At 45.1% G+C, this 15,069-nt stretch overlaps 1 protein-coding gene across 6 annotated transcripts in view; it reads left to right on the forward strand.

Annotated features, from left to right (window-relative positions):
* The first annotated feature begins 2,819 nt into the window (after nt 1–2,819).
* The window catches only part of LOC100023971 (zinc finger protein 345-like), a 54,502-nt gene continuing 42,252 nt past the window's right edge, over nt 2,820–15,069 (forward strand). For 2 of the 6 annotated variants that reach the window (XM_056814529.1, XM_056814528.1), the window contains exons 1-2: nt 2,838–11,823; nt 12,075–12,176. In XM_056814529.1, the coding sequence (XP_056670507.1) occupies nt 11,789–11,823; nt 12,075–12,176 (137 nt within the window). In that variant the 5' untranslated portion in view covers nt 2,838–11,788. Of the gene's footprint in view, nt 11,824–12,074; nt 12,177–13,263; nt 13,424–15,069 lie in introns of those variants that run through there. The other 4 variants (XM_056814527.1, XM_056814530.1, XM_056814525.1 and 1 more) reach the window with 4 other exon arrangements.

Here is a 15,069-nt window from a genome sequence, read left to right on the forward strand (position 1 = left end):
TCTTAGTTTTGGTTCTTATGTTATATACACCATGAAGAGTAGCCTCACTTGTACTTTTTAAGCTTCTTAGAGGAATTTAAAATAGACACTAGGACAAACCTGCCTCCCACTCAACTAGAAAAGGCTGCAGCTGCCACTGATGTCAGGCTTGGTCAGATAAAATCTTTTGCTTTACTAAAGGGGATTAACCTGTTTGAGCCAGTTTTAAGCCCCCACGTGGTCCCAGCCAGTTTAGGTGGGGATGAGATGTTTGAGAGAGTAGCAGAGAAGGGAATAATGTCTGGAAGGTGGTTGAGGGGTTCTGTATGAGGAAGAGCAGGGCTTGGCAAGTAGAGGCTGGCAGAATCTTGAGGTCCTGACCCAGGGTACCATTGGAGGAAAGGGGCTGGGCAATGGGGCTCTTAGGTCTGGGAAAATCCACCCAGAGTGGGATGGCTGTCAGCAGGATTCTGAGGAGTGGAGATCACTACCTTTTGGAAACCAACTCTTCAGGTGCAGGTCCCAGGTAAGTTTGGACCAGGAACCTAGAAAACACTAGACTTCTGCTTGCTCCCCTTTTCTTTGAGCCCCATTCTCCCTTTCTTACCTCATGGTGAGCATCTGTGGCAATCAGGAACATGGCTCTTCTACTAGAACTAGCTACTGGATAGCCACACTAACATTCACATCCCAAATACCACCGGGCAGCATCCCCAATTTTACCATTGAGTTAACTTTCCCTTCACCCATCTGCTATACCTGTTCAGGTGTCCTATATCCCTACCTCCAGCTCTTGATTAGAGGTTTGTTATACTGTCTTTATCACAGGCCACATATGATTTCCTAATTTCTGAAATGGGGAGGGCCGTGTGACTTTCTTTGGGTACTGTGTAGAAAGATGAGAATTGGTATTCAGAAGGTGGCAGCAATCATGAGACCCAGAGACAAGTAGAGAAAACTGGAAAGGGATTTAGGGTTAGACATGTTCCTTTTAGATGGCGGAATGTGATAGTGAAGGGATATTGAATGGAGAAGATGAGAAAGAGGCAAGCAGAGTATCCTTCACGTAACCATGGATTTAGGTTGGACTTACTAGGAAGCCTAGACCCCAAGGAGATGAGAGAGAGTTGGGGGCAGGAGTTTGGTCTTTGGGTTAGTGTGACCTGCTCTCCTGAATGGAGAGTAAAGAGTAGGCAAATGTGAAAGTCCTTTGAATCTTTCTGGTTATCCAAGTGTCTCAATTAACATGGGAGTCTGGTCACAGAATTAGTTCATTATGATTTATTGATAGACAAGAGAAAGTAGGGAAGGAGACAGAGAAAGAGACCCACAGAGAGAGATCTTAGAAAAGTACCACCCTATAGTCTTCTCCATTTCAGCGGCTTCTTCTACAGCATATTCCAGGGTAGCACCCAGAGTGGAAATAAGTACAGAGTGAGAGAGAGTCCTTCCTCCTTCACCACTCATATTCCCTTCTCCCTACCTTCCCATCATACTTGGGATTCACAATGATGCACGGTACATCAGACATGTAGACAGTCAACAAGGGGTAATGTTATATCTGCAACAGGGGACAGTGGTGGTAGTAAATTTCCTTCACATGCTACAGCATGCTTATATAAAAATATAGGGGAAAAACAGACCAGTGAATTGGACATAAAACTTAAAAGAAATCAGTAAAGGAACAGAGTAAAAATTCAAAATTAAATGCTAAATTTGAATCCTAAAACCAAAGTAAAAATGAATAAAATTGATATTAATAGAAATATTGAACTAAAAAATAAGCCAAAGTGTTTGGTTTTGAGAAAAACAAAATAAGTAGAACAATGATTAACATGATTTTTCAAAAATGAGAGAAGAAAATCAAAATACCTGCATCAAAAATGACAAGGTAAATGCACCTCCAATGAAAAGGAAATTAAATCATTAGGAACTATTTTACTCATTTTATTACAACAAATCTGACAATCTAAGTAAAATGGATGAATAGTTACAAAAATATGAAACGGTCAGATTAATAAAAGAGCATATAGATACTAATATAGGAGGCAGCCGTGTAGCTCAGTGAATTGAGAGCGAGACCTAGAGATGGGAGGTCCTAGGTTCAAATGTGGCCTCAGACACTTCCTAGTTATGTGTTCCTTGGCAAGTCACTTCACCCCCATTGCCCAACCTTACCACTCTTCTGCTTTGTAACCAATACATAGTATTAACCCTATGGTAGAAGGTAAGGATTAAAAAAAAGAATAGTTAAATAATCCCATCTCAGAAAAAATCAAACAAGCCATCAATGAACTTCCTATGAAAAAGTCTCCCAAGTCCAAATAGACTCACAAGTGCATTCAATCATTTAAAAAACAACTAATCCCTATACTATATGAACTATTTGGCAAAATAAGCTGAGCCCTACCAATTTCTTTTTATGAAAAATATGGTGCTTATGAAAAAAAAGCCCCAGGATCATAAGGATTTGAAACTGAATTCTCCTAAGCATTTAAAAAGAAATTCATTCCAATACTACAAAAATTATTTGGGGAAAATAACTGAGAAATGAACTCTATCAAATTCTTTTCATAACACAAATATGGTGTTGAGATCTCAACCAGGAAGAGAAAAAATCAAAAAGGAAAATTTTAGTCGCTTAAAGACTGTAGGCAATTTAAAATACTACTACTACTACTAATCTGAAATAAAAACATTAAATCAAATACATTTAAATAAAAATAATTATTAATAATTAAAAATTAATAATGAAATAAAACCAAATTCATAAAATTGAACAAAACAAAATTAAACCAAATTAATCAAATGCAATATTAAAATAATTTAAAACAATATTAATACTATAAACAATCACTAATTAGTAATGAGTATTAGTGAGCAATAATACTTGTTTTTTATTGTTGACAATTATTAATTATTATAATAATAAATATATTCATTATTGGTCCTATTGCCATGCAACAATAACTTAGTGCCTTACATTAGCTTATTTAACCACATTCTCGTTGCCTTCCACAATAATATTGAAGAAATTTGTGTCTCCATTTTTTATTTTTTAGGAACCTTTTATTGTGTAAATTGACCATTTAGCAACTTTCAAAGACTAGCTTCAATAGGCAGATTAAGACTGGCAGACTAGACACTATGAGAAATACTGCAACAAATCAAGGGAAATCAGGAAAAGTTCCTCCAGATTCATCGGTGCATGAACTTAAATTCTTTGGGTGATCCTAATCTTCCTAAGGAGGATTGGCTGACAAAAACGGAAGCTATAAACTTTGCAAAGCCTGGATGGATAAGTACTATATCTGGCCAAAGTATGGTTCCTTTGACTTCAAGATCTTAAAAGATTTAAAGTTAGCCATTAAAAACAAAGATTACAAAGACTTCATAGATTATAAATACTGGCTCTTGTGGGCATATCATGTTAATAAATCAACCATGTCCTCCATTGAGGAAACAATTCTTTCTTTGGAACCAGACCATTCTTGCTTAACTCCTTCAGTTTCTCCTGAAATTTTGATTAGGTCTAGCAAGAAACAACCTGTCATTCCACGTGGACTGTGAGAAAGTTTCTCCTCATACCAACCCAAAACAGTACTTGAACCCTTTGGCTGCTCCCTCTGTCAGTCTTTGCTCATCCCCCACTCCTCCCACCTCTTTTCCTCCCAATCTACCTCTCTACCTTCACTTAACATATGACTCAATCCCACTACCCTTACCCTGGAGAGTTTCCTCCTCCTCACTACCCAGTCCCCACCCATCTTCCCTATCCCTACCCAAACCATTCCTATCCTTGTTATCTTGACCATCCTTTTCCCTACCCTCCTTCCCCTGACTGACTCCATCTGCCTTACTATGAATCCTCCTCTCTACCCCATCCATCCAACTATATTTCCATTTCTATGCCTCAGCCCCACCCCTGCTCAGTCTATTCTTGGTCCTCCTCTACTCCTTCCTCTCCAGCCCACTCCAATCATTCCTCCCTTTTTCCTCTCCTCCCAATCCCCAACTTCAATCACCTCCCCTTCCACAGCCACACCCCTATTCCTTTCTACTTAGCCCCAGTCCCACTCCCCACCTCTCCACCATGCCCCCACCCCACCCCTTTCACTCTGCCTCCCCATCTCCTGACTGACCCTTCCCTATTTGTTCACCCACTCTTCCCCCTTCTCCTACCCACTCCATTACAACTTAATCCACACTACAACACACTCCATTGCAACTCAGTCCACAAGTCAAGCAGCAGTTATCACAGACAATTCAAATAGAGGCCTATTCTCTCTTGGGTATGGTCACATTCATAATAAGTAGGAGACCTTGGTGAACATTGTCAGTCATACACCTTTATTACCACAAGACATTCAGACCTCTAAGGAAAAGACACCTTCATTTGAAGATGAGTCCATTGTAGTCACAACTAATTTTGAAAGTATTTACTCCTCTTATAACCCCATAGTCCTGCTAACAGAAACCCCTGCTGGAAAGAGTATCACAGATGCAGAAATCATTAATGAAGGATTTTCTGCTCTCCAACTATCTGAAACTTCATCTGTGATTCATTGCTCTGCCCATATAGATGGATCTGATCCTATCTCTAGAGGGAGCAACCAGGCAGATATTGCAGTCAAGATTTCTGCCTAAAAGGACCTGAATTGATTCTGATTTTGACATCTAGTAATGATTCAAATTTATCTCTCCCTCTTATAATGAACAGAAAGTGGAAAAATGGAAACAAAAGTTTAAAGCAAAACTTATCAATGGGGAAAGGGGGAAACCCTTACTGTCAAGAAGTATTTATCACCAAATATGCTTATCTTTTCATAAGAATGGTCACTTTGGCATTCAGAGTACTGTGGACTCTGTTACAAAGGTATGGATAGCCCCTATTATAACCACTATTGTCAAGAGCCATCAAAGACCATGCTGTTTGACATAGTCACCCACTGAAACCACTCTAAGTGACTTTCCTTATTAACATCACCTTATTATTGGAATTGCTATGACTATTATTCTTACTTAGCCCCAGGAAAAATAGATGAGAGCAACATGCTTGCAGGGTTAACCCAGATGTCCTCTACCCTCCCCCCCCCAACCCCCATAATATTACCAGGAGATCCCATCTACAAAATTAAACCTAAGGATTCTTATGTACCCACTTATATAGGACCCTCCTTTCTAGCCATAAAAACTTCTGGCAAATCTGTGTCATGTTTATTCTACCCTCTAACCCTGCACTTGGCAAGAATGTTTTGTTGACTATATCCTTAGGCTTCGTGTCTGTTTTTAGGTTCTATGGAAACATGTATATTGAGAATAAAATTGTGTGCGAAAGAGATGTGTGATCATGAGGGTATAAAATAAAGCTAAGCCTCAGCCAAGGCAGAGCAGTTGATCCTGTGAAACCTGTGCTGCAGGTTGAATACGAAAGCTGTCTCCCATTCATCATTATTTTGCCTAAGTTACCACACTTATCAGGAGGAACCCTTGGCTTTGCAGTCTGGAGGTTGGCTTGTGAAACACCATAGCTTTTAAAGTGTGTGCAACTTGTCCTACTCAACATGCTTTTCATAAAAAAAAACTTTTGGTGGGTGTAAAAGCACCCCCCCCAGGGGACAGGACTGGAACCAGTGTTCTCTAGGTGAGGATGAGGAAAAATGAGAAGATACAAAGGTTGGAGTTAGAAGGTTTCCACCTTGCTGATGGCAGGTGAATGCAAGTTTATTGCAAGCTCCTAACAACTTTTAAAGGTAAAGATCTCCGAAAATGAAAGAATTCCTCCGAGAAAAAGTCTTTGGGAAAGTGCAACAAGGATGGTAGATATGACACCTGGTGCAGGATAAGGATTCCAGGAAATTAGGGTAGGATAATGGTTCCAAGAAATGCAAATAGGTATTTGGGGTAAGATAATGATTCAAGCACCATCTGGGGTTTATGGAACAGTCAGCAACATGTCTTTGCCAGCAAAAGCATGTATTACTATGAGAAGCCTAAAGAAGGGGAGGGAGAGGGCTCGTTCTCAGACAGACTCTGAGTTATCAACCTCTTGATGGAGGATACTTAGATCTTTACATCTTAGATGGGATCCAAGTTATCAAACTCTGATAGGTGAGCATCCTCTGGCTTACACACATTTTGAGCATTTACAAATTGACTTTATTACCATGCCTAAGGCCAGACATTATACATTTTGTCTGAACACAGTAGTATTTGTTGCTAAGATGCTCTTAAGGGAGATCATCCCTTGCTTTGGCACAACAGCATGATTTGATTCAGACAGGGGAACTAATTTTACTGATTCTATTTTGTTTCAGGTTCATTCTTGTTTGGGGATCACTCCTCAATTCCATGCACCCTATCACCCCAAGGTCTCAGGCCATGAATTAATGGTAATCTTGAAAATATTATTTGAAAATTGTGCACTGAGATTTACTTGAGATGGCCTTAGATTCTCCCCTCCAGGGAAGATCTACACATTTTAACATTTGAGATGCTTTTTGGACATTCCCCTGTACAGGCTAAATCTTTTTCTCCTGCATACACATCATTACTGGGGGGAGCATTTGTATTGCTCCTTATATTCAGGATTTACAGGTCAAATTGCAAGAACTCCAAGACTCTAGAGGAACTCAGCCTGCCTTTGAATGTCTGTTTCAAGTACTGTTAGCCATTCCATAAGGTATTGAAATTGGAGAAAAGAGCTTTTAGATTCATTGCTCACATGGGTACCTTCTATTGACACCAAATGAATGTATCTTGTCACATTCATTGTATTTGCTTATTGATTTAAAATTTAATTTTGTTTTACGCTCACATATTAATCTAATCTATCACATTCCATTATACTCTATCACTTATAATTATTGTGTTTTGGCTCTTAGCTATACATTCTGTTATATTTTCTTTATTTGTACTGTGAAGATTGGATTTAGCTCTCCACTGATTGTTACAATGAAGGTACTTAACTCTTCCTTTATTGGGAAGATTGAATTGTAATCCCCAGTCTATTTTTAGATTTTAAACCTCAAAAGTATTAACTCAATATTTAAAGTAGATCTACCAATTTTAACGACAAAAGGTGCAAACAAACTACTAAATGTGTGAACTAAATACCAAAGGTGTGATTTAACCACAAAAGGTGTGATGTAACAAAAAAAGGTGTGAACACCCATTTCATACATTGAGTGGGCAGTCCTGGAAAAGAACATCTGCTGTGATTGGTAGATGTGAAATTTAGGGGAGGTGACACAAGAGGAAAATGTCTTTAAATAGAGGAAAAAGAGGCATATGGAGGAATGAATAATAAATCGGATGAGAGACTTCAATCAGTAGCTTGAAGTCAGACTGGAAGACAGACACTCAGACTTGGAGTGAAGACACTTGGCTGTGGAACCTGACCCCTGGAGGAGCTCATGGAGGAGATCTCAGACTGCTTTCCTATTAGAGGATCACCAAGGTGAGTGAAAGGCTGACTTAGTTTCCCTGCCTTTCTGGAGGCGTGAACCTCTGAGAAAGGCCCATCATCTTGAGACTCCTTTCCCTGATTAGGGCCTTAAAATTTCTACCTGGCTCTGAGAAAGCAGAGCTCTCTCTTTTTTCCTTCATCTTATTCCTTAATATCTTCCCTCTATTGTAAATAAACTACCATAAATTACAATTTTACGTTAGTAATTCATTTTGGGATTTAGAAAATAAATCCCTGGCAACCACCAATTAATATATTAAGTCCAAACATAAACATTTTAACCATACCCTCCCCTTTTGATTGGACTGGGGATGATATTATAAAAGTCCATAGACAAGTTGGACATACTTTTCCTTGGCAAATCCATTGGTCCTTATGGATGCTGGCTTTGTCACCAGACCCACTGAAGAGTTGTTTTGTCCTGGGCAACAATTCCAACCCTCAGTAATTTGACATTATCACAGCTTGCTACACAAGGAGGTCACGTGTTGCCCAAAAGGCCTTTTGCTCCTTTTTACCTTTGTTAATTGTCATATAGGTGATGATGGTGTGGTAGAGGCTGGAGAGAGAGAGAGAACTTGCAAACCAAGATGCAAAAAATGGAGAACTATCTGTCAATCAAAAGAAGGAGTTTCCAAAGCAGAATGTTCCCAGGAGTTGGCAGTTGAGCTGACAGGGGGAGGGGACTTGGAGTCACTCTCTCTCTGGAGGTGAAAACCTGGCTGAAAGACCCTGGTGGGGCTTTGAACTTTGTTTCTCTATGGGGTTAAAGCTGAGAAAGGAGACAAGCCAGGACGAGAAGGTTGGAACTTTGTTTCTCTCTGGGGTTAAGCTGAGAGACCTTGCTGATTTTTTAAGAAGATTTTGAAAAGTTGTTGTCCTCTATGTCCCTAACTGTCTTAGATTCACAGTTTGTGACTGGGCTACTTTCTCAAACCCTCCTAAAATTATCCTTGTAGTTTAGTCATCCCTCTTACCTCAGTTTCCTATCCTGTTATGCCAGTAAACCCCTTGCCTTGAAAAAGGAAAAGAAAAGAGAATCTTTATAGTTCACTCAGGGGGGAGGGAAGAATTGGGAGGCGAGGGTGGCAGGAAGAAGAGGGTTGGAGAAGGGAGAGAGTGAAAGGGAGGAGGAGATTAGCAAGATATACTGCTCCATCAGCCATCAGTAGGGATTAGTAGGCAAACCCCAGAGTAAACCCTTGAGCAGTTCCCTTGTGTAACCATTCCCCTGTGTATCAGCATCCCTGTGTGGCAACATCCCTCAGCATTTCTCATTCCTACCTCCATTACAAATAAGTAGCCTCTGATTCCCTTAGCAGCATTCTCTAGTCACCAGCCAGAGAACAGCAGTCATTGCAAGGAGAAGCAGTTTCCCATCAGTTTACTTTCTCTATTTCAATAAGTAATAATTTCCTTCAGTTTACTTTCTCTATTTCAATGGATAGACTCCATCAAACTGGTTACAACCTGTATCAGTAACCTTTGGTGAATTTAAGGAGCTAAAGATCTCAATTGATTTTAATGGGTCCTCAGAAGTGATTTTCAGATATTTACTAGCATCCCTACCTCCAACTGATCATTTGCCTGCCTCTGAGTTGTTTGTGACAAGAGGTAAGGTTCCATTTGTACTTGAAATGGAGCACAATGGCACTTTGTATTTCCCCATCTCTGCATTTATTGAAAATGTAATGAATGAGACATTTTTTTTTCTTGGCTCCACATTGAAATGGGTGGGACATATTGGAGACAGTCCTTTTATGCTGTTACAGTTGTAAGAATTGAATTAATATTTCTACCCAGATACATAGTTTATAAAAGTTTGTTAGAAAGGGCAGATAATCATCATTTTAAATCTCATCATTCCTCTTAAGTAACCTGACCATATGTTGCCTAGTCTGCCAGTCTCTTCTTCCTTTCCCCTTACCTTCCTGCCTGCTCTCTTTCCATTTTCAAAAGCTCAAGCCCAAAGCCCTGGTCCATCACTGACATCTCACTTGTATTGACATACAAAAGGTACATGGACACAATATCTGGTATAACTGTGTTATGCGAGGAATGTTGACAGACAGATCAAGCTGCTCAGGAGGGCGAGGGAAGGAATTTCCTCGACACATAGTCTCATACTAGAGGGAGGGAGGTTTCCCAAGAGGCTTAGTTACCTCATCCAGGAGATGGGAATGATTTTTCCTGTGAAGCCTAGTAGCTTCAAAATGGGTTTTTTAAAAAAAATATTTGTAACTCTTCATCTTATTTTACCCTTCCACCAGAATAATCTAGCTTCTTGGTGACATTTTAGACCCAAAAGGTTTTCATCAGCAGTACAGAAGTTTGTGTTTTTCTGGGCACTCTTGCCAAGTTTTTGAATGATAGCAGTAATAGACTCTGTTAGAAATATTTTAACTGATGTTGAAAGATTGCCTATATTTGTAAAACTTGGGACATATATCTGTGAGTTTCAAAGTTTTTAAATAACACACAAGTGGCTATAGAGACTCATGTGAATCCTCATGATAGTGGGTTTGTTTGCAGTTTTCCTAAAATGGGCTCTTATAATTTTGGTGATTTTGGTACTTCTTAGAATCTGCATTATTTGCTGTACTACTGTTTTTTAAAAAAACTTCTACCTGGTAAAAAGTCATGTACACTCACACTGTGGATCATGACCAAGTTAAAACAGAAATAGATCTCATTTTTCATTGAAAAATGAAAAATGTGTGCCTCTGCTTGGCTAACACATTGTCATATGGAATGTTAACTATGAAACTGTGATTTTTAAATTATTTTTTCTTCATATTTGCAACAGCATATTTGAATTTTTCTTTTTTTCTTATCCTTTGTAGTACCTGAAGTACATGGAATCAGTATTAATGTTTTTGACCTGAAGGATAAATTTACAGTATCTATTAGCTCTAATATCTATGCATATCCTAAAGCTTTAGACTACGGAAAACTGTCACCAGCCCCCAACCCCAACTCACGCAGCGCAGTGCCCTCTGGGAAGGCGGAAGTGAAGCTCGCGCTCAGGCCACGCCTCCTCCTCCATTTTCAAAGGTTTTCCCGCCTCTCCTCCTGGGGTGGCATCTCTGTGTGTCTCTCCCTGTCTCTCTCTGTTTCTGTCTATCTGTCTGTCTCTGTCTCTCTCCGTGTCTCTCCGACTCCGTCTGCCCCCACCCCATCCCCAGCAGCCTCCATCCTTTTGGTCGAATTCCGCCCCCTGCAGGAACCCCAGCCAGTGACTCCGAGCTGGGCAGTGCAGGGCGAAGCCTGGGGCTGCCCTTCTGTTTAGGGCCTGGAAGCGGACCTGGAGGGGACAGGCTGGCCCGGCTCGAGGCCTCAGTTTACTGGCCTTTCGAATGGGCCTGCGGCCACAGAGCTGGGCAGGACCGTTGGGAAGGAGGGCCACAGGGCAGAGCCAGAAGCCTGTCTGGGGCTGAGGGGGAGGAGGAGGAGGAGAGAGGAAGAAGCTGGCCCAAAGGGCTGCCGGAGGAGGCCCCGGCCAGCCGGCCCCTCCCGTGCCCTCTGGGCTGCTGCTTTCGGGCCTGGTGACGGGCCAGGCAATGGCGGAAGGCAGCCAGTGTCTGAGGTGGCATTTGAACTCGGCCCCCGGACCCAGGCTGGGCGCTCCATCCATGGAGCCAACCAGCTTCTTTTGCTGGGCTTTTCTTCACCTCAGTTTGCCCAGCTTTAAAATGGGGAGAAGGGGGGGGCCGCTGGGTAGCTCAGTGGATGGAGAGCCAGGTCTAGAGATGGAAGGTCCTGGGTCCTGGGTTCAAATGTGACCTCAGACACTACCCAGCTGTGTGACCCTGGGCAAGTCCCTTAACCCCCATTGCCTAGCCCTGACCACTCTTCTGCCTGGGAGCCAGTGCATAGTAGTGACTCCGAGACGGAAGGTGAGGAGCTAAAAATAAATTAATTAATTAATTAATAGAATGGGGAGAGCCCTTTCCTGTCCAAGGTGCTGCCTGGCCAGCATCCAGGTTCGGGCTCTCAGGGAGATTCTCCATGCCGGGGCCTGAATCTGCGGGCAGCAGCGCCCTCTAGTGGCCGGTAGGCCTGGCCACCGCAGCGGGGCCTCTCCTAACTTCCTTCTAGCCTTCCTGGGCTCGGCAGCAGGGGGGGACTCTGAGGAGGAGCCTGAGGTCCGGGGGGGCCACCTCCCTGAAACTCTGGGCCTCCTCTATCTCTGGAGGCCCCGCTGACTGGGAAGTCTTCCACATCGGGGAGCGCCTCTTCCTGGCCGTGGCCAACAGTCACAGCTACGACAGCGACACTCGAACCCAGAACAACTCCTACGCCATCAACTCCGTCATCTACGAGCTCAACGTCACCGCCCAGATGTTTGTCAAGTTCCAAGACATCCCCACCTACAGGCAGGTGCCCACTAGGCCGTGGGACGGGGCCCCGAAGCTGCCAGGCCCCAGGTGGGGTGAGCCCTAGGCTAGACCCATTCTCCTGGCCATGAGGAAGTCCACGGAGGCGATGTGGCCCCAGGTGACAGGGCACCCGAGGGGGAGGCCCTGGAGAAGGGGCCAGGCGGGCCCACAGGACCCCAGAGTGGTGGGCGGCTGTGGGGCCTCCTGGAAGCCCCCCACTCACTCAGCTGTCTCCCTTCTCTTGGCAGCGCCCTCGACTGGGAGTTTTTCTCCGTGGGAGAAGACAACTTCCTGGTGGTTGCCAACTCCTTTGACGGGGAGTCCTTCTCAGTGAACAGCATCATCTACAGGTCAGGCCCAGGTAGACCACTGCACACACTCCCACTCTCACACACTCACTCCTAACTCATACTCTCTCTCCCACACAGACACATACACACTCTTACATACTCACACACACAGACTACTCTTATACGAACATACAAACTCTCAGACACACTCATCCTCTTTTACTTTTACACACATACTCACACACAAACTCTCAGACACACTCATCCTCTTACTTTTACACACATACTCACACACACACAAACTCAGACACACTTAAATGCTGACACACACAAAGATATACACACACTCACAAATTCTCAGACACACTCACATACACTCTTACACTCACAGACACACTCATAATCACACACATACACTTTTATTCTTACACACTCTCTCTCTGTGGGGCCTGCCCACCTCCATCTTCCAGCCACTGGCCTGACCAGTTCAGAAAATGCGAGGGCTCCCGGGGGCTGGCCATTGGGCCCCGCCTCAGCCAGGCCCAGACCCAAAGACTTATTGTCATGGTGGGAATGACAGAAGGGCCTCCATCTTCCTGGAGCCCCTGAAGATTTGGGGGTGTCCCGTGGAGCAGGCATGCAGGGAGGGGAGATGCTGAACACCCCAGAAGGGCAGTGATAGATCTGAGCTCCTGGACAGGCAGTCGGGCTTCGAACCTGGATCCTTGGGTCCCCCCAGCAGAAGCTCTCCCCCAACATCCCAGGCTGAGTGCGGGGCCTTCCTGCGGTCTGGGGCATGAGCACGTGGGTCCCTGGCTTGGGAGAAGGGCAGCAGCTCTGGCGAAGCGACGCTGCGTATTACTGGGTAGCAGCCAGGCGAAGGGCCTCCTTTGTTCGGGTTCTATGCCAGGCGTCGCTAAGCACTTTACAAATGCCGTCCCACTGAGTCCAGCCTGAGAGGTTGGGGCTGGACGGGGCTTCCAGTCAAATTCCGCTGCTCCCCGATGGATTAAGGGCCCCTCCAGATCCCGCAGCCCAGAGAGCAGCCGGAGCTCCGCCCTCCTCCGCAGCTGGGCCGAGCCTGCAGGGGGCGGGCTTCCTCTCCCCTCAGGGACTTCCTCACCTTTGGCAGCGGGAAGGGGGCGGGGCTGAAGCAGGGATGGGCGTGGCGGCCCAGCCCCAGGACAGCAGGCGGCGCAGAGGCTTCTGGGAAATAGGAAGTCAGGAGCACCTCTGGCCGCACCTCCTGCTGCCCCTCCAGGCTTCCCTCTCCAGCCCCAGGCGAGAGTCCGGCTGCCAGCCGAGGGGTAACGAGTTTGGGGAATGGTGGGAAGGGGGCGGAGGCCCGACGTGGGAGGGGGCTCCGCGGAAGCGAGAGCGGGAGAGGTGCTGGAGCAGCGGCCTGTGTGGACCCCAGTGTAGGCGGGGGCGGGGCCTCCTCCGGGAGCCTTTTGGGGGAGGGACCGACTCCTGCCCCGAAGTCTGGGCCGAGCCCGGGATGTGTCTGGCCGGTCCTCCCTGTGGCCGCTGGCCTGCGGGCTCCCCTCCGGGGCCTCCTTTCCCACCCGAACGAGATACTACACTCCCCCCACCCCAGACTCCGGGAGCCCGGCCTCCCTGCCCGAGGACGCCCCTGGGCAGGTCTGGGGGTGTCTGTGGCCTTGGGGCTCCGCAGATCTTAGGCTCTCCTCCTGCCATCCCACTTAGCCCCCTCCGTCCCGTGCCGGCACCCCATCCCGCGGGGGACCCCAGTGGCCATTTCTCCGCAGCTACTTTGGCCGTCCTCGGTTTGGGGCTTACCGAGTCGCTAAGGGAGGGGAGGGGAGAGGGGGGAGGGCTTCTCGGAGGAGGCGGCCTTTTCGAGGCTACAGTTCTGGCTTCCACGTTGTCGCCCTCCCCTTCCCCAGCGGGCCAGCCCTTAGCTCTGGGACTCTGCCGTGTTCTGTGCTGTGAGAGAATAATCAGCTCCGGAGAACTCGGGGGGGGGGGGGTGGGGGGGTCCTGGGCTCTCGCCCACATCTGGCCTCCAGCACTCCAGGCTCTGAGCCTCCTTTGAGTGCCTGCGCGGCCAAGAGCATCCAGTCTGCCCCCGCAGGCCCGCTGCTCCCTGGCCTGCCAATGAAGCGCCTCTTCTGCCCTCTGAGCCTATCCCTCAGGAATGGCTCTGGGAGGTCGGTGAGTGCCGCCTTGTTGTTGTAGAGCCAATAGAGTCACATTCTGCATCTGGTTTGGTTACCAAGACCGGCCTACGATGGGAGTATGAATTCCCCACCTTTAAGGTGACATGAGGTTCCTTACTACGTGTGTGTACAGGGATAATTGGCATTAAAACGTCAGGGTCCCCCCATCACACCGTCAGAAAGATGCTTGGGCAGTTTCCTGTAGGGGAATTTTCACCCTGTGTATAGCATGGACGAGCCCCATTTTTGATGTACTGTTTGGTATTTTGTTGTGTATGTTCTTTTGTCTCAGTTTGAGCACTGTCATTTTCCCCATTTCTATTTCCATAATTGTGATTTCTAAAAGGTTGATTCCTATAGTCATTATAGTTATTTCTATCAGTTCTAACGTTGAGATCTCGATGATCATTATCATAGTCATTTCTATAGTTGTTTCTAAAGTTGTTATTATTTCTTTTTTCGTAGCCAGTTCTTACAGACTATCATTACATGGTCTCTTTTTCCACAGTAAAGGCATGTTATTGATTTATTTGTGGATTCTTGCAAAGGGATTATGGTCTCTCCATGGTTTTTCAGTTTTCTTTTTAACATTTCAATTTCTTTCTGTAAGTCTTCCACTCATTTACTGTTTTCCTCACGTCTTTTTGTATGGCCCGTGTAAACGTAGACTGCTACTCTCCTCAATTCTTCAAGGGCCATAGAGTCCCAGTTCAGGCAGCTAGCTTTAAAGTAGTCTTTTACCACTGAACAACAATTCTTAATGAATTGTCTAC

Source organism: Monodelphis domestica, chromosome 2, assembly GCF_027887165.1.
Source record: "Monodelphis domestica isolate mMonDom1 chromosome 2, mMonDom1.pri, whole genome shotgun sequence".
Lineage (NCBI taxonomy): Eukaryota > Metazoa > Chordata > Mammalia > Didelphimorphia > Didelphidae > Monodelphis > Monodelphis domestica.